The 19,258-nt window shown below is 34.2% G+C and overlaps 2 protein-coding genes and 1 non-coding gene across 4 annotated transcripts; 2 read left to right on the top strand and 1 right to left on the bottom strand.

The window, feature by feature from the left end:
• The first annotated feature begins 268 nt into the window (after positions 1 to 268).
• Positions 269 to 7,799, top strand: LOC125831563 (probable tRNA N6-adenosine threonylcarbamoyltransferase, mitochondrial). Its single transcript, XM_049510721.1, has 13 exons — positions 269 to 561; positions 827 to 871; positions 1,843 to 1,917; positions 3,481 to 3,577; positions 3,890 to 3,980; positions 4,791 to 4,840; positions 5,499 to 5,689; positions 5,808 to 5,893; positions 6,284 to 6,359; positions 6,502 to 6,585; positions 6,727 to 6,841; positions 7,062 to 7,150; positions 7,412 to 7,799. The coding sequence occupies exons 1-13, from the start codon at positions 298 to 300 to the stop codon at positions 7,556 to 7,558; spliced, it is 1,410 nt and encodes a 469-aa protein (XP_049366678.1). The 5' UTR covers positions 269 to 297; the 3' UTR covers positions 7,559 to 7,799.
• Positions 7,800 to 8,841: 1,042 nt separating this feature from the next.
• On the top strand, positions 8,842 to 13,717 carry LOC125831568 (DNA repair protein RAD51 homolog 3). 2 transcript variants are annotated; one of them, XM_049510726.1, is made up of 9 exons: positions 8,842 to 8,977; positions 11,611 to 11,709; positions 11,933 to 12,055; positions 12,194 to 12,227; positions 12,310 to 12,380; positions 12,483 to 12,709; positions 12,790 to 12,921; positions 13,022 to 13,088; positions 13,390 to 13,717. In XM_049510726.1, exons 1-9 carry the CDS (start codon positions 8,866 to 8,868, stop codon positions 13,563 to 13,565), a joined length of 1,041 nt encoding a protein of 346 aa, XP_049366683.1. In that variant the 5' UTR covers positions 8,842 to 8,865; the 3' UTR covers positions 13,566 to 13,717. The 2 variants fall into 2 exon arrangements, with proteins under 2 accessions (XP_049366683.1, XP_049366684.1); XM_049510727.1 differs by having other exon boundaries at positions 12,489 to 12,709; positions 13,390 to 13,596.
• A 3,183-nt stretch (positions 13,718 to 16,900) lies between these two features.
• On the bottom strand, positions 16,901 to 16,984 carry TRNAL-CAA (transfer RNA leucine (anticodon CAA)). Its single transcript has one exon. It is a non-coding gene; the product is annotated as a tRNA-Leu (tRNA).
• Between the last annotated feature and the right edge of the window lie 2,274 nt (positions 16,985 to 19,258).

The raw sequence follows: 19,258 nt of genomic DNA, 5'->3' as shown, positions 1-19,258 counted from the left end.
AAAGAACATTTTAAACCTACTATATTGATTATTAAAGATAAAGGGTCATTTTTATCATTGTCTTCATTCAATAATAATAAATTTGATCATTTTCTCAATTCAAATTTATTTACTTCTTTTATGTCTAATATAATTAAAATTAAATTATGTACTCTTTTCTTAACAAAGTTCTCAAATTTAAGTAATTCCGAAAATTGTTCTAATGCTGATATCGGAATTTTTTTAATTTCACATACATATAACATTAATAACTAGAGTGAGGTTTTTGCAGTAAAGCCCTCATCCTACTCTGTGGAAATGGTTTCTTTATTACCCAATTTGTCTTCACCAATTTCTCGTCTAAGGCTGCTATGGAGACCCTCAATTCACCTCACATTCAAAGCGACAAGCAAATTGCAATTGAATTACAAAGCAGTAAAGCCTCAACTGTTCAAATCTTTTTCAGCTTATTGTTCTACTTCAGCTTCTAATGTTCAAACCCAGAATCAAATACTGGGAGAAAATGAGAATTTGGTTGTTTTAGGCATTGAAACGAGCTGTGATGATACTGCCGCCGCTGTGGTAACTTCTTTGCTAGTTTCTTTGAAATTACTTTTGTGGCGGAGCTAAGTTTGAACTCTATAGGTTTTTTAAATTTCAGGATATCGACATTAGCTATTAGTAACTTGGTTATAAATTTTAATTTTTGTTTTACATGTTTAGTGAATTTCTTAATACAAATACAGAAAGCTATTAGGTTCGTCCAAACTTGGCTTCTAGCTTCACCCCTGTTTGTGGGGCTGTGCAAAGTTTCTTCTTTATTGAGTTTAATGATATCCATTTGTAGGTTAATAGCAATGGTGAAATTCTCAGCCAAGTTATCTCTTCGCAGGTACTCTATATGTATTTAAGTAGTTATAGAAAGTCTGGAGAATTATCATTTAGTTTATATTATTATCTTGTTCTGTTAAATTAATGACTACTGATAAACTATTGGACACTTATTATCTTGTGTTCATTACATTGTTTTAGTTGAAGGCTTGCTTACTCATTTATTTTTGCATCATTATGTAAATAGTTGGGGTCTGTCTAGAATGACAAATGTCATGTTCCACATTGGTTGCTGGTATGCACGATTTCTATTCATTTTCCTATTTATACATATAAAGATGCAAGCATTGTTTACCCCTAAATCAATGACTTAGGATAACAATTGAATTTGTTTTAGTGGTTCAAGGGCACACACATTATAGTGACCAAACAGTATGGTTTTGGTGCTAAATTACTTGCTAATGAGTATAATTCAAGTAACAAGGAAAATTAGTAAACAGTGAAACGAGTAAAAGAGGAAGAATCTTGTTAAGCTGCTTTCCAGTGTAATCGTCTGGCAATGTCACCGGGAAAACAAAAGCTTGAGTTACAATTCGAAGTGCAATAGAGCTATTGTGATACTCATCAGATGGGTTACAAGTGAAGGGAAGGAGTATATTTATAACCTAGCCCTAGGTTACATCTTGAGTCTGTTCCACCCCTCATAAATGAACATTATGCAAATAGTAGAAGGAGGATATTTAATGGGGCTGTTTTGTTAATGAAAGCCCCTTAGAGGTTGATGTATTCCTATGCATGGCAGAGTAGTCAACATAATATGGGAAGTGATCCTCAGCATCGTTCTTTTATATTCTTATACTGCATAATTTGTTATCTGTTCACACCACTGTTCTTTCTTCATGCCAATTGCTCAGAGAATTTCTCAATGCTCTAAAGAATAGTAACTTCGAGAAGTAATCCAAATTATACTATTTTTGTGTGCCCACATTATGTGGTCTTTCTTCTAATCTTGAGGTTCCATATATCATCAAGGCAGAACTGCTTGCTAGATATGGAGGAGTTGCTCCTAAGATGGCAGAGGAAGCACATGCTCTGGTGATTGATCAGGTATATGCTGTCAACCCTGAAGTACTTTGTTTCAAGAACTTGGAAACTGTTGATCACTGGTGGAAAGTGTTACGGAAGTATCAAGTGTGCGTCTTGTTTAGGTGTCATACCACGATCCTGCATGTTACTTCTTCTTTTTTCAATAAGATGATTGAGAATACATCAATTTGCAAAGTACTCAACTTCTTGCTAAACATCAGCATTATCAGGTTTTATAATGTCAATGAACTCTGATCAAGTAGTTTGTTTGATTTCACATGCTAGATGTTTCACTAAACCAATTGAACATTTCCTTTTGGCATCATGATTTATGTCCTGTTTAGTGATGTTCTGTATTTCTGTTTGTGCAGATAAGGTTCCCTTTCGACCCTTTTGTACTACCTCACTTTTCACTAGATAGCAGAAATTTGAATTGGCATCTTTTGTTTATTTTTGCAGTTTTCCATGATCTATCACGAAAGGGATTTTTAAAGTATTATTATATTCCCTGGAATTATTCCCTCTTAAGGATCTCCTCCAGGATCCAGACTATGCTTCATGGTAGTGACATGAACTTAATAGATAAGTGTTCATTAAAAACCATAGTATCAATATTTTTTTAAGGAGATATGTCTACTGTTAAATTTTACCTAATGCTCAACTAAATGCCCGAAGGAAAAGCTTCTCTTAGATGCTGCCACCACTATCCAAGAGAAGTCCGCACGAGTTGGATAAACAGTCTCCATCCTATCCCTTACTGAGAAACTATCAGAGGCTTATTTACTCAACAATCATTTCTTATAGCCCCAAACAAAGACAGCACACAATCAAAATGATCAACTTAATATAGGTAGTTAGGTACTGAAAAATATGATAAAAGCTTTGAAAAAACTTACCTCGGGGTCTCTCCTGTACTTGAAAGTCTCTCTCTCTGTGTATTTTTTTTCTTTTCCCCCATATTTGATTATGATAAACTGGAAAGAAGAGAGAAGTTCTGGTCTGGGCTTATTTTTGCTTTAGATTTAAAGATGTCCTCTTGTGGCTTGACTTGTTCGATCATCTTTTGCTAAGGCTAAGTTTATAAACTTCTTGGGAAATGATCAAAGAAGAATACTCCTATTATTCAGTACTCCAAAAAACACTCCCTAATGAACTGGAAAATCAGTGGGGTCTCTTCCAACAAGGAAAAAAGTAATAATGTAAACTCCTTTCTTTTTCTGATATTTTATATCATGGATTAATTCAGTGAATTAGAATGAATTCAACTGATTGATGATCTATATCCCTTAGAGAATAGTTACTAGATACTCTTAATCATAATTCTAATTGATAGACTATGATTCCATAATAGAAAACTTTCAAATATCTTTTTGGTTTTGTTTTTCTGAGGCTTCACATCGTTGTCTCAAGGAGCAAATGTGGATATCATTCCAAAGGACCCTGCCTCAAGTTCTCTTCTTGTTACAATTTGACTTATTATTCTACATCTCTCACACTTTTAAGATTGTTAGCTTCTTAATATGAATTGACACATCATATTTCTGTCATTTATTCCTGCGATCAATGTGTACTTATTCCCTTCAGGTGGTACAAGAAGCACTAGATAAAGCTAATCTGACTGAGAAGGATCTAACTGCAGTTGCTGTCACGATTGGTCCTGGTTTAAGCCTTTGTTTGCGAAGTAAGTTTTTATTCAGTCTTTGCTTTAGTAGCCTTTCTTTCTTTTGGTTTGTTTTAATTTTTCCTTCGGGAGGGCTGATCATTTTTTTTCTCTCTCTTTTTCCTCTCCTCCCTGCACCAATTAATGTGCCTATTTGTTTTAGACTGAAGTACTGTTCTTAATTCGTTAATATTTGTCAATTTCTAACATAGACTACTTATGAATCTGAAAAATTAAACATTGGGGATATTTGTGTGGGACACAGATGCATTTTGGGACAATTAATGAACCTTGTGTAAGTCCTTGTACCTTATTTGTTCAATTTATGTGTAGTTGGTGTGCGGAAAGCAAGAAGTGTTGCCGGTTCTCATAATTTACCTCTTGTTGGTGTCCATCACATGGAAGCTCACACTCTGGTTGCCAGGTAGCAATATGGAGTAAAGGTTAAGTTATTCATGCTAGTAGCAAACAGTAGATTAAGATCAGTGCATACAGCTAAAAATTTGTTGGGAATTTGTCCAATTCCGTGGTTAGTTAAACTGTGAATTTCCCAGCTTTCAATTACTTTGTCCGGAATACTGCAAATTACAATAAAATAAAGAAAAAACTTCGGCTGAAATAATCTTGTAAGATGAATTATCTCCTCTGCGGTAACACTTTTATGTTTTACTTATTCTTGATTGTTTTGCTATTAATTTGGTTGCCAAATTTTGTCAGGGAATCATATGAATAAGCAGATAATTTTTTTTCTCATCTTCTTTGTTCTATTTCTAGGGGCACCATTAGTTTTTGTGAGATGATAACCTATGGTCTGCTTTGTAACTATAGAGGTCCTGTCACCTTAAATATATCATGGGATATCTTGTTTTATCAATCACAAATATTGGCTGCATGGTATGAGGTGGTAATCAAGATTTTTGTCTGTATTCTACTTCACTTTTCCCCTTTCTTTCTTCTACTGGACCCCTTTTAAGTAGTAATTACAGATGATTTCATTGACCTTGGAGTCTCAGATATGAATAAGCTGAGAGGAGAAAATGTAGTCGCCCATGGAGTGCTCCTCAACTCCACCATTGTTTTTTACATTAGCTTACAGAAAGTTGCCAAAGTGTCTAAAATGCCCGCCTATCTTATGCTTACAGATAAGTCGAAGTTTCTATGAAGATTGTATGCTTCAAGATATTTGTAAACTCAGTGTACTGTGCCGCCTGGAACTAATGTTTTCTCTTTTCAGGCTAGTAGACAGAGAGCTGCAGTTTCCTTTTATGGCCCTACTTGTCTCAGGTTAGATAACCTTCTACAATTTTATAGGTCTGTTTTATTTACTCTTACTGAAAATATATTGGGTCATCTTTTCCTGTGTTTTAGATATATATGGCCAAGCTATATAGTATTGTGCTAATTCTTATTGGGCCTTCTTATTGCACAGCCATCTTATGGTGCTATCTATATCAGTTCACCTTGGAACATCACTTGAATATAAAAGATCTAGGATTTGTTACTGAACGTCCCACTACCCAGAGAGTTTTGACATCTTTTGGCAGTTTAATTTGTGTCTAAAGGTCTTTCATATGCTTGTTCGGATGCTCATGATATTCATTGTTATGCTTATGAGTCCTTCGATTGTATCCTGCAAGATGAAAATCTCTCATATATACAATCAAACATCTTGTGGTTGATTCAATTCAAGTATATTATTTGTGATCTTTGTGTGTGTTTTTTCTTTTAGTTTCTTTTCCCAAGGGACCTGACTTCTCTAAAAAGTTACGAAAATTGAATTGTTTAACCTTTAAGCCAATGTATGCTAAATATTGGATATGTTTCTCAATTCAACAACATAAAATACAGTTTTCATAATGAAAAACAATTTGACCAGTTGTATTTTCCTGTGAATTAGATATCAATAACATACTGGATTTTCTTTCATTCATATGCTCTTTAGGAGGCCATAATCTTTTAATCCTTGCACGTGATCTTGGCGATTACATACAGCTTGGGACAACAATTGATGATGCAATTGGCGAGGCATATGACAAAACAGCAAAATGGCTTGGTCTTGATCTGAGGAAGAGTGGGGGCCCTGCTGTAGAGGAGCTAGCGCAAGAAGGAGATGCCAAGTCTGTCAAATTTAAAGTAAGTTACTTTAGAGACATTTGCACTTATATGCAATACGTCTCCGGGTTTTCTCTATTAAGGAATTTTAGAAGTGATATTGTTTGCCCAATTGACTAGAAGTTTGAATGAATTTTAGGTCCCTATGAAACAACACAAGGATTGCAACTTCTCATATGCTGGTCTGAAGACGCAAGTGAGGTTGGCAATTGAAGCAAAAAGAATGTATGTGATTCATTAGGGAATAAAAGTTATTGATCAGTTCTGCAAAGTGTTTTTCATTTTCATTTCATTTTAAACTTTACCACCAATATCGTTGCGTTGTTTTTTGTTCTTTTCGAATTATAGAAATTGATTTTCCATTCCCAATGAGGTAAAGAGTGGATTATCCAATATATGGAAACAACCTGTCTGGGTCAAAGCTTTTGTTTTTTCCTCTTTCTACAATGTTACCTTAGGATAGTGTTCTGTAAACCATGGTCCAGAAAGTACAGTAGCTTTTAGCTTTGTCTTATGATCGTAAGGTTTTATGAATCACTAGGACAACAATGTACATCAGTTGGTTGTCATTGTCCTCGTCCTCCTAGCTACTCACATTTTGTAGGTTGTATGCAGCAATGCTGAAATCTCTCTTGCTGAAGCTTCTGACGAAGAAAGACAGGCTCGGGCAGATATTGCTGCCTCCTTCCAGGTATATAGATTTTATAGAAGATTGATCTTCTTGTAATTTGTTTATAATTAAGAAGTAGTGGTTAACAAATCAATGGATCTGTTTCCTATACCTTTTCCATATTCTTAAATCTCATTTACATTGTAATGAACGCTTCACGCAGCGAGTTGCGGTATTACATTTGGAGGAAAAGTGTGAACGGGCAATCGAGTGGGGTTTGAACATAGAGCCTTCCATAAATCATTTGGTCAGTGTTTTCTGTTTACTGCAGTTTTATATGACTAATATCTTCCTCCTTGGCTTTACTCTAATAGTCTAATGTATTAGTTTCACATGATCCTGTAAGCTTAATGTCAATTATGCTAATTGTCCAATTTACCTTTCACAGGTAGTGTCTGGAGGTGTTGCATCTAACAAGTATGTCAGAGCTCGGCTTGATGAGGTTGTGAAAAGGAAAGGGCTGAAACTTGTATGCCCCCCTCCAAGCCTTTGTACTGACAATGGTTAGACAATTCTCCTTCTTACGTTGCCTCAGTTTCATACAGGAACTTTAGATTCTTAATTTTTAAGTTTCCAAGGCTTCAGAGGAAAGGTCATGTCTCTTACTGAGTCAAGTAAATTGGCATGCACTGCCTCTAGGTTGATTGTCTCGTGGATAATTTTTTAGCTCAAAAGTGCAAATGGCTTGACATTGCACTCTAATACGTTGACCTGTTCTAATAGGTGTAATGGTTGCGTGGACTGGCCTTGAGCATTTCCGTCTGGGCAGATTTGATCCTCCACCTCCCGCAAATGAACCAGAAAATGCCGTGGTTAGTCTTTTTCTTCCCTTAACTCAAAACTGGCCATAATGTCCTATAGTTACGTTGATTGAGTATGACAACCCATAGATTTGTGCCTTGAAAGTTAAGTTTGCCAAAAGTCTTGCGATTATTCAATCAAAATAAACGCCTACATGTTAAACTGATCTGCTTTATTGAATTTCTGTAGTTCTACTTCCTGTTCCCTGAAGCCCCCTTCCCACACCCTTCTCCTTACCATGTTTAATTATGATCCATTGCTCCCTTGATCAGCTTGATTTGCGCCCAAGGTGGCCTCTCGGTGAGGAATATGCTGAAGGAAAAAGTGAAGCTCGCTCAATGAGAACAGCACGGATGCATCCATCACTTACCTCTCTCATTAAGGCATCTATCAAGCAAGAGTCACAGTCTGCAATTTAAACAACTCAAAGACTTTTCTACAACGCACATCCACAAACATGTAGATATTTATATAAAGTGGTTTGCCTAGAATCATGATTCATATTCGAAAATTGGTGAGCTGAAAGCTTGAAAGAACCATAATTCAAGAGCAATGTGCCTGTGGGGGAAAACTGTGTATTTTGATGTTGTATCATATTTTAGTGCCTCCTGCATTTGGTAGTTTTCCATCTTGTACTTTAAAAATTCAGCTACGTTAAGGGCATTTTTGTTCAATTTCACATAGTTTAAGGGTATTTCGACCCTTTTTTTTTGTTTTTCTAATTAAACGTGTTCAAATGATATAATCTTTATGGCCATTCAGCAGAAATTCACATTTGAAAATCAGAAGTGTTTTTATTATTTGTGGTCTATTCCTTAAAGAGTTTGGTGCAACATTTGCTATTTTATTTAAAGTTTAGTTTAGTGTCTAGCTTATTGTTTTGAGTATTTGATGGAATTTTTCTAATGTTTTTTATTGAAGTTTATTTTCTTCAAAACATTCATTTGTTAATTCATTACCGATAAAATATGTTTAAAGAATCATACAACATTTACAATTTAACTTGGAAATATTCGTTCCCAAGAAAAATTAACAAAGAAGTTGAAAACTTAGCTACGTTATGAGCTACAATATTAAAACTTCTAGAAATATGTACAAACACGTCTTGCTTTAGATATGCAGATATTCTAATAATCTTCACAAGCTACATTCATATTCCGAGTAGCCTTCGTATTTTTCTTCAATTATATCTACTGCACCTTTCACACTACAGCTGAGCTTGTCCATCTTGTATCACTTTTTTCATAGCTATTCTTATTATATCATAAACTTGTCGACGAATGCATGAAGCAAAACATCCTTGCTATCCATAGTAACCAAATCAATACTTACCTTCTTTGATTCAACTTGTAATCGTGCATGACATTTAAACAAATCTTATTAAATACTTTAATTAATATTTCATAATTCTCTTGAAAATTACTATTCACAAGCATTTATTCAAGAAATTCGTTATATTTTGTCACTACCGAAGAGTCAATTAATTCATTATTAAAACTCCAACTCCCATATCATTATTATCAATATTGTTGATTAACTTTCTTTTTCCACAATATTCAAATCTAAACAGAGTTTATTTAAAATATTAAACAAAAATACATCTTTTTTTATTAACTTAATAATAAATTAAAATTTCTAGAATATGTTTAAGAAATTACTTTGAATAAATCATGACCATTTTGTCATTAGCTCCAATTTTGAGCGGGAAAACCCTGAAAAGATTGTGATGGAAGTTTCAAGTCTTCCGATATCGGCGTCGCTGAGAGCGAAGCTTATCTCCGGCGGCTACACTTCTATATCTTCTCTCTTTTCCGTTTCTCACTCCGATATTGCCCGCGGTATACTTCTTCTCTCTGTCAAATTTATTTTTTCAAATTTATTACTATTAATGCTCTGAATCTGTCTTTGAATTGACTAGCAATCGGTTTATAAGTTAGCTAGTTTATTTGTTTTCGCGTAGTGAAATATATGTAGAGAAAGAGAGGCGCTTTGAATTGGGCTCTTACTAGTGGAATTGGGGAGAATCTAGTTTTCATTTGTTGAATTAATGTCTAATTTGATCGATAGTTAAGGTGCCGGACTCAGATTTTGAGCTCCAAGTTGTATGATGCCTGAAAGGTTTTAATAATCTTCTGCTGGAAATATGATATTCTTTTTACTAGGAAAGGTTAACTGAATAAAGGAGAGGCGGAGTCGGGATTTTTAGTTTATGGCTTTCGGACCACAATTGTCAGGATTCTTCTGGAATTTGATAACTTTTGTAATGACTGGTGAATTATAGCGTTGATAACTTGTTTTCTGATTTGTATACGCACAACAAGGTCAAGTAATATGTATTTTGATTCAGTTCCTTGATCTTTTTTGGTGCTTAGAATTCAAAATTTTATATACTGCTCGTGGCTTTTGTTTGACAAAATTGGAAAAGTGAAATGAGGTTTGATTGAAAAAATAATTTCGAGAAAAGTTCTAATTGTTTTCGAAAAACTCGAAACATTGAAGATCATTTCATTGTTTTTTCAAACAAACACCACCTTAATACTAGTTAGAAATTTGTTGATTGAAAGAATTTGGAAATGGAGTCCGGAGATTGAACGAGATGATGCTAGATTTCCTATAATACTGGAGTTTTTGGGGAAATTTGTTGGTTTATTTGGCTTGAGTCCTTGTTTGAGTTTATTTGATCATTCATCATGTAGGATTGAGTTGGTGCTTTCATCAATATAGAGTCAGTCTTGATCTTCACTCTCCTAACTCACTTTAAATTTGTTATATAATCATGGGATGTACAAATTTGGTTGAGTTAAGAGAAGGACCAAGAGCCCTTTATATAGTTTCTAAAGTCTCTTTCTTACGGTAAGAGTCGCCATAAATAAAGACTATTAATCCTTCCTCTACATTCAAATATGTAAATCTGTGATGTATGTTTCTTCTAAGTGTATGTATTTAATATATAGACATTCATATCCACGAGTGTATCTAAGTATTGTTATACCATTAGTTATCTATATACATTGCATGTGCATTAATCTCCTATAAAAGTCCAAGTACATGTGTAGGAGATATGCATGCATTCATATAGTCATGAGTCTTAACTGTCAAATTTTGCTAACAGATAATCAGAAGATTTTCGAAGTAGTTGCATTAAGCTTACAGTGTTTTCTCGACATTTGAGGAGGAGGGTCTTAGATTTGGTTCCTGATGAGACTTGTGCTAATAAAACTATTGCTCTATGTTGAATAATCTTTACTGTTACGCAACTCTGCTTTCCGTTTGTGTCCAGTATTACTCATTTGTCAGTTTAGCTCCAGTATTATAGGAAATCTAGCATCATCCTTCAACTCGTTCAATCTCCAGACTCCATTTCCAAATTCTTCAATCAACACATTTCTAACTAGTATTAAGGTGGTGTTTGTTTCAAAAAATAATGAAATGATCTTTAATTTTTCCAGTTTTTCGAAAACAATTAGAAGTTTTCTCGAAATTCTTTTTTCAATCAATCCTCATTTCACATTTTTCCAATTTTTGTAAAACAAAAGCTATTGTTCTCAGCTCCGCCATTGAAGCTAAAATTAAAGAACAAAATATTTCGAATTCTAAAGATCAAGGAACTGAATCAAGATACATATTACTTGATCATCTTGTATGTATACGAATCAGAAAACAAGTTATCGACCCTGTAATTCGCTGATCATTACGAAATTATCAGATTCCAGAAGAGTCCCGCCAATTGTGGTCCAGAAGCCATAAACTAAAAATCCTGGCTCCACCTCTCCTTAGTTCAATTAACCTTTCCTAGTGAAAGGAATAACATATATCCAACAGAAGATTATTAAAACCTTTCAAGCATCAACTTGGAGCTCAAAATTTGAGTCCGGCACCTTAACTGGTGATCAAATTAAACATTATTTCAACATATGAAAACTAGATTCTCCCTAATTCCACTTGTAAGAACCCAATTCTCGTCAGTGTTAGGTGTCCATCAAATACAGTGGGGACGGGTTGGAGTGTATTATTGTCAGATGGAGGTGTCTAGATGTGCATGCAAAGTTGGAGGGATTACTTGACAGTTGAGGCCAAGTTTGAGTGTCGGTTTATGTATTATGCCTTTATCACACATGCAAAGTTGGAGGGATTACTTGACAGTTGGAATGTCTGTTTATGTATTATGCCTTTAACACATGCAAAGTTATTGGATTCTGCTGAACCCGCAGCCACCATTATAGCTCTGCCGCTGGATGGAAGGGGAACTCATTTTTTAGGAGAATTAGGAAAAGAATAAGCTTGGAGCTACAACAAAGAGAAGCTTAAATTTGCATGACTTTCATTTTCTTTCAGTTATAGTTTTTTTATTAAGTGTGATGGACACTAAAACAGATTAAGTTTTGTTTAACGAGTGACACCAATGTTATTCCTAATTAATGTTTTTATGCATATGTAGAATATTTCATTGTTTTTACTTTATCTGTTATAGATCTAAAGATTTCAGAAAATGAGGCGCTCGAGATTTTGAGAGTTGCATCACAAAGGAGGGGATCGGAAAGATGTAATGGAACTAGCTCTATTGTCAATGGTATGTTATAACTACTATTCTCTCTCCTTTTGAAAACTTGATGTTTTGTCCATTAGAAGTCATCTAGGTAATACTTACAGTAATTTACAATTATGAGGTCATTTGTTCAATGATTAAGTTTGTTTCAGTGTGACTTGTTGACAGTAGCATGTAGTGTCATTTTTTCTGCTTTGATTATTTGGCAAATAGGAAGCATATTTAGTTATGTGTATCTTGGGTATAGGAGCACAGAGTGCCTGGGAAATGCTAAACGAGGAGAAATCGCTTGGACGTATCACAACATCCTGTTCAGAATTGGATGACATCTTGGGTGGGGGTATAAGTTGCAGAGAGGTTACTGAAATTGGTTAGTGTTTTAACCTCTACATATGCTTGCCCATTACTAACATATCATAAGGTGTTCACTCTTGCTTATTGGCATTTCTAAGACAACATGTTTGCAGTTCTTATCAAGTGAAGGTAAAATATTTTCTGATTGTTTCAGGTGGGGTGCCAGGAATTGGTAAAACGCAACTTGGGTAATTGTTGTCATATGTACTTCCTGTGTATTAGAAATACCTTCATTTTTGTTTCTAGTGGTTAAGACGCTTCAAAATTCAGGATACAACTTGCAGTGAACGTTCAAATTCCCATGGATTATGGCGGTCTCCAAGGCAAGGCAGTATATATAGGTACGTGCTGATAGAGTTGTCTTTTTCTTCACATCTTACATCAATTATAGCTAGTCTCTTTCTAAAATCAGCCAAGCACTTAGTGTGATATGCACTTTGTAGATACAGAAGGAAGCTTCATGGTGGAGCGTGCTTTACAAATTGCTGAAGCTTGTTTGGAAGATATGCGCGAATATCATGGATTTTTAAAGAGGGATTTACAAGCTTGTCAAGTTAACATGCAGCCAAAGGATTTCCTTGAGAATATATTCTATTTTCGCGTTTGTAGTTACACTGAGCAAATTGCTGTTGTAAATTACTTGGAAAAGTTCATCTCAGAGCATAAAGATGTGGGTAGAGTAACTCTTTCTTTTTAATTATTCATCTCCATTACTAAAATATGTAATATCTTAAATTTCATTCTTAATAGGTTAAGGTTGTTATTATTGATAGCATTACATTCCATTTCCGTCAAGATTTTGATGACATGGCCCTTAGAACCAGACTACTGGGTGGAATGGCTTTAAAGTTGATGAAGCTTGCAAAGAAATATACTTTGGCAGTAAGGATGACTTTGTTCCTACGTGATTATCTTCTGTACACAATTTGATAGTTTTATTTGCTATTATGCCAATTTATTAACATATGATTTATTTGTGTAGGTCATCCTCTTGAATCAAGTAACCACCAAGTATACAGACGGCCAATATCAATTAACTCTTGCATTAGGTAATTACAAAGCCTCCTTTTGTAATGATATAACTTGGTACAACGCATACCTGCTATGTTTCTGATTTTGACCCCGAACCCACCACATTCCCAAAGAAAACTGTTCTCTTTTGCTGATGTGGGAAAGCAAAGTTGGTGATCTTACTGTATTGAGCATCTATGTTGCTCGGACTCTTCAAAACTGTCATCGGGTGTGCATTTTTTATGGATCCAACACGGGTGTGGCAACATTTTTAGAGAGTCGAAGCAACTTAGTTGAGCATTGTACCTATTAGCTTATTAACAAGTCTTGCTTAAACAGGAGATAGCTGGTCACATGCTTGCACTAACCGGGTGATTCTATACTGGAATGGTAACGAAAGGTATGCATACATTGACAAGTCGCCTTCTGTTCGATCAGCAGCAGCCGCATATTCCGTAACAGGCAGAGGGATTCGGAGCTGTGTTTCAAACTGTAAACGAGTCAAGATGATGTAAGTTCTTGGTTTAAATTTTAAGGATAAATGAATGGAACTCGTTTCTATCTTTCTCCAGGGTGAGAAACTGAGCTTTACATGAAGTGACATGATCTTGTAAATACTGTGGTTAGCCATGAGTCTCTGTTGTATGAGAAAATAAATTATTTGTGTAGCATCTTATTTAAATACAAGTTAACAAATGATTCTACTCGTTAAGTTTCTCATTTCAACTGCGAGCAACTCTTACTCATTTGGTTGGGAACAAGTTATTCATTTCTAGGTTTGTCATCTTACCATATTGTGGGATAAAAACAACACTTTAATCTGGAGATAACTAATTTCGGAATAAGTTATCTTGCAATTTCATCTCAATTAAACATCCTGACCCCGGAAAAACCTAATCCATGCGGCTGCTCGTGAATGGTTACTTAGAAGCCTCTCCTGAGTCTCAAACTGTGGGAGAGTCAAACCTTATAAATACATATGCATCTCTAATGAATTATAATCTTACGGCACTGACCAAAACAATCTTGAAACCTATTCAATTAATACACGGGGAACCAACTGTCTGATTTACTTCTAAGGAATTAGATGAGTATGTCGTTGAAGAGGGACTTCATCAAGCCGTGATTATGAAGCTTTCCTATGGTACGCCAAGCTTACACGAATTGAGAAAATTAATTCCAAAACAGTTGGTCATCAAAGGACGTTATTTAATTGGCTCGCGACGTCTTTTAATTCGGTGTGATCTTTATGAAGGTTTTTGCTCTGTTCTTTCAAAACAGTTTGGTTATCTTCAATTTAATGGGGAACAACATCTGTTCCGTAACTTTCCATGGACACAATTTTAACCCTAAGGAAGAAACTTCAAAAGCTTTGGCGTGGGTTTCGCTACCGGATCTGTTGCCAAATCTTTTTGCTCGAAGACCTTTGTTATCCATTGCATCGGCTATTGGTAAGCAGTAGCCATAGATAAAGCCACTTAAAATAGGACAAGACCTAGCACAACTAGAGTTAAGGTCATTCTTGATCTTATGGACAAACATCCGAAACGAGTAAGGATGCATTTTTTGGATGAACAATCTGGTAAGCTCATTGAACACTATCAACAGGTTGTGTTTGATAATCTTCCTTTGTATTGTACCTATTGTAAGCACCAAGGTCATGAAGATGTTGATTGCCGACTAATGATCCAGAAAAACAAAAGGGAAGAGGGTAATCAAGATGACATCGGGCAGCAAGGTGACAAAACAAACAATCTGGAACAATTGCAGGGTGATGCACGAGACTTCTTGAATGCAAAAAAAAAACTGAAAATAAAGTCTCTAATGATACAGATAATGCAAGTAATGTGAACGGAACACCGAATATCAATTCTATGCAGCACCTAACTACTGAAAATAGTGGGGCGATACAAGGCTAGAAGTAGTTGGTCAAAGGTCAGTGCCTGGAACAAAGGTTTGGGAGGGCCTTTTGGTGCCTGGACCAGAGGTTCAGTTGTTAAACATCTCTGGAAAAGGTTTGGCTGATGCTACGAAAACTTCAGATAAGGGCCAAGGATATCAAGAAGGCTATACATGTGTAATTTCATGTGAAGATCAAGTTGGTTCGAATGCAGGTCAGGTGCTTGATCGAAATTCGATTGCAACGTGGAAACTTGAAAATTCTGGGAAGCAAACATGTCAAACTGAAGTTGGGCAGCAACTAAATTATAATGCTACTGAAAAAGAAAGTGTTACAGCTACAGGGATCGCGAGGGTAGGGAGTGAACCTGCAGATACAACAAATGATAAGATTGGGCTTCAAGAAAAGACAACTAATTCAAAGGCTTTTGGTGTTGCGTCGCAAGTCGCTTCTGGAAAGCTATTGACTGAAGATGTAGCCATTAACACAACTGCTACTTTTGTGGCGCAAATAAAAGAACTTGGACAGTCTAATATAGTTGATAGAGCAGGGTAACAGTTGATGTTGGAGCTCAAATTGGTTCTCCTGGAGCCTCTCAAATTAAGCCTCATGTTGCTCCTAAGTTGAATATGGTTAATTCTCATGCTCTACCGATTGTTTCAATCTCTCAAGTTACTTCGACAAATAATTTGATCACTTCTAGCGGGCAAAAAGGTGTTACAGGTGAGTCGATGGGTCGATCGGGTGGAAGAAGAGGATGAACATGTCACAACTCATAGAAAATTGAGCCCCGAAGCACCATTTTTTGTGCCTAAGGGTAGTGGCATTTCCAGTGATTCATCCCCATTACATATAGGGCGACAATTGGTTTTAACAGGTACTAAGGTTCAAAAAGTTTCAGTTGGTGACAAAGAGCTTCTTGATGCGTTGGTGAGTTATAATGTTAAAAAGTTGACTTCTCTTACGCCTATTAACACAAACAAACAACTACAAGATGTTGGTAGTAGTTCTTTCTGCACAAATAGATTTGCTAACCTACAAGATGAGGACACCTTTGAGGAAAGTGAAGAATATGATAAGTTGAATAATTGTTTTGCAAATGCAGCTAGGGATGCATATATTTCTCCTAGGCAACAACAAAAAGAAGCATGGAAGAAAAAATAGTTGGGATGATAAGATGACTGAGGAGTTTATTCCAAGGCACCTACCGATGCAACTGACAAAGTAGAATCATATGACAATGTTAACAACTTTAACAAGATCCAATAAATCTAAGAAGAATAAATGAACTGTCAAGTATTGTTAGACTGATTTGAAGAGGTAGACAAGAGGAAAACACTCCAGGTTACTTTAGAAGGGCAATCTGTCTTTTTTAGTTCATACTTTTGTAAAACGAAGTTTGAGTTTAATTACTCAAATCTCATCATGACTTTTATACTTTTGTACTACTTAAGCATCCTCATTTGTAATATCATCATAGAGTGTATTATAAACTCTGTGATGATCATATAATACTTAGTTCTCTCTAGCTTTTATTTTCTTCATGCGGGTTATTTAGTAGAGGTTTCGTACCTCATTAGAATTGGTAAGGTAAGGTCTAGTCCCCCTTGCTTGTACTTATCTTTGTTGAGGTTTTCTTTTAATTATATTATTAATAAAAGGCCGCTAGACACTGTCTAGTGGTATAAATTCAAAAAAAAAAAAAAAACTCTTATCCTTCTTACCAAACGATTATAATGAATGCAACTAATATAGATAAAGTAATCAGTACTTTCCAAAATGATAGTAACAATTAAGTAACTTAGAAGACATTATATAGTTTTAACTCACTCACTTTACTTTGATCTTTAATGACTACGTTTAACTTTCTTTCTTTGATGTGTGTATGTAGACTGTAGTTACTCTCTTTTTAGTCTATTTATATTTTAAAGAGAAAATATTTTATAAAAATGTCAGAAGTGGGATTTGAACCCACGCCCTCTTACGAAGACCAGAACTTGAGTCTGGCGCCTTAGACCACTCGGCCATCCTGACTTGATGTGCTTTTAACTTCATTTTCTGGTTATATACTGTTAGTACTTTGAATTCGAACATACAAAACTAAAAGTTATCCCTCCATTTTTAATCAGTTGTCACATTTTAGGTTTCAAGCCCCTTAATAAACTAGGTAAGTTAATCACTATTTAGTATTTTCTTTAAGTCAAGTTTTCAATAAATAATCCTACGCGACATAATTTGAACTTCAATATAAATATCGAATGTCAAGTGAAAACCAAATAAGGCACAAGTTAAATAAAAAAAAAACAAAAGTGGTTATAATAACTAGGTGAAGAGCAAGTTAATTTGTATTGGTTGCTGCTATTTTTAGTGCCAAGTGGTCTTTGCGCCTTGTAATTGCCGCCTGCTAAAAATGACCAAACTGCTATTGCGTGCGTCTATAACGACAGCCCCAAAGCTCCAACAACTCCACACAGCATCAGTATCAGTAAGGTTTAAGGGATCGGTTGATAACTGATTTAGAGATGAGTTATACATGTATTAAATTATACGTTTCAGAGCTTAAGAATAAATTATTTATTTATATAATGAATATGATATTTAATTTATAATTTAAAAGTTGATATAATTAATATATATATAAATTATGAGAGGATTTTTATATTATTTTATAAAAATGATAGAATTTATATTAAATCATGCATCGATTTCTTATAAGTAATCCTTATATTGTTAATATCAGTATAATTTTAATTAGCTATCAAAGTGTTTAATTCTACCAAATGTTCCCTTCTTAATTTCTTTATTTATAGATTATTCACGCATTAGTGAATTTTTTTACTAGATAAGGGTATTAACTTCTTTTGTTTCTTTCTCCATTCAAAGAAGTAAATGTGTATATTAAAGGGGTGATTAATTAAATATCTTTTATTGAGTATATATATATATATATATATATATATATATATATGTTTTTCTTGAATACACTTAATAAATTTTTCGATTTCAATGCTACAAAGAAGGATTTGTTTTCTCTTTAAACTAAATTTGACAATTCTAGAACAATATAAAAAAAATTAAAAATCTTAAGCCTGACATAGAATTCCACATCAAAAACTAGTAGGTACAATATTTTTTAGTAATTCTTTTTTCACTAAAAATATGTTTAAAATTTTTCAGTTGGATTTTGCTATATGGTTAGGTGAGATGATTTTTTTGACCCAAAACATAGCTTCCACCAACTCTTTTTTAGGGACTTCTTATGTTGTTGATGAAGGGTGTCAAAGTTAACAAACCTAATTTGGTTGTTGGATTCTTGTATTCCACCCACCTAATTTAATAATATTATTTAGTATTTCCATATTATTTTATTTTTTATATTTATTCTTTATTATTATTATTATTATTTGTTTTATTCATTTTGCTTATCTTGCTATTTTATTGACATATCATTTTGTTTTGATTACATTTCTTTTGAATTGAGCATATATTAGAATTCAGAAACAACATCTCTATCTCCACAGATATCTAACAAAGTCTCCGTATATTTTACCCTTTTCAAATTCATGATATTTCACTTACATATGTTATTGTACCTAATATTTCTCCAAGTTTCTCTACTTGGTTTTTTTCTTCCTTATTTTTTTTTATAGCCATAATCAATTTTGAGAATATGCTACTATTCTACATCATTTTATTTAATACAAAGAGAAAAAAAATAGAGAGAATATAAATAATATATTCCTTTCAAATGTCTCCTTCATTCTTGGTCATGGTTTTTTTTCCAAAAAATTGCTTTCATCTCATCACTCTCACTAAATGGCTTCTATCAAACTTCTCAAGTTTCAGAAGAAGAAAAAAATCATTAATTTTGGAAGATTAACATTATGGCAATTGACTTGAAACAACAAAGAACCAAAATAAAACAAAATGGTCCCAAAAAAACCAAAATAAAGCAAATAAAGAAATTCCCTTTTAACAAGTATTTACACTCGTTCTATATGACAATTGTTTTATATTATATCATGTATGATATGTGTGTTTATTTGTTCAACTAATTATATATTCTTAATAAAGAGCGTTTTTATTTGAATTGGGTACTACACAATGTGAATCTAGATATCATCCTCCATTCTAATATAACTATCGTACATCAAATAATTTTTATTTTTTTGTATATTATTATATATTAAATAAATTAAAATTAAAAGACATATTTATATATTAATTAAGTATAGTTGCATGACATTGACCTACGCGTAAGTATCTCTTAGAGCCAAAAGGAGCCAATCCCTAAAAATAAATCCTCAA

Source organism: Solanum verrucosum, unplaced genomic scaffold, assembly GCF_900185275.1.
Source record: "Solanum verrucosum unplaced genomic scaffold, falcon-dt-bn FXZP01000049.1, whole genome shotgun sequence".
In the NCBI taxonomy this organism is placed as follows: Eukaryota; Viridiplantae; Streptophyta; class Magnoliopsida; order Solanales; family Solanaceae; genus Solanum; species Solanum verrucosum.
This window is presented reverse-complemented; position numbering and strand designations above follow the sequence as displayed.

Coding starts and splice junctions, on each gene's coding strand:
- LOC125831563 (XM_049510721.1), top strand. CDS start 298: ATGGTTTCTTTATTACCCAATTTGTCTTCACCAATTTCTCGTCTAAGG. Junction 3,578..3,889: donor TTTAAGCCTTTGTTTGCGAA/GTAAGTTTTTAT, acceptor ATTTATGTGTAG/TTGGTGTGCGGAAAGCAAGA. Junction 5,690..5,807: donor CCAAGTCTGTCAAATTTAAA/GTAAGTTACTTT, acceptor AATGAATTTTAG/GTCCCTATGAAACAACACAA.
- LOC125831568 (XM_049510726.1), top strand. CDS start 8,866: ATGGAAGTTTCAAGTCTTCCGATATCGGCGTCGCTGAGAGCGAAGCTT. Junction 12,056..12,193: donor CAGAGAGGTTACTGAAATTG/GTTAGTGTTTTA, acceptor TGATTGTTTCAG/GTGGGGTGCCAGGAATTGGT. Junction 12,228..12,309: donor ATTGGTAAAACGCAACTTGG/GTAATTGTTGTC, acceptor TTCAAAATTCAG/GATACAACTTGCAGTGAACG.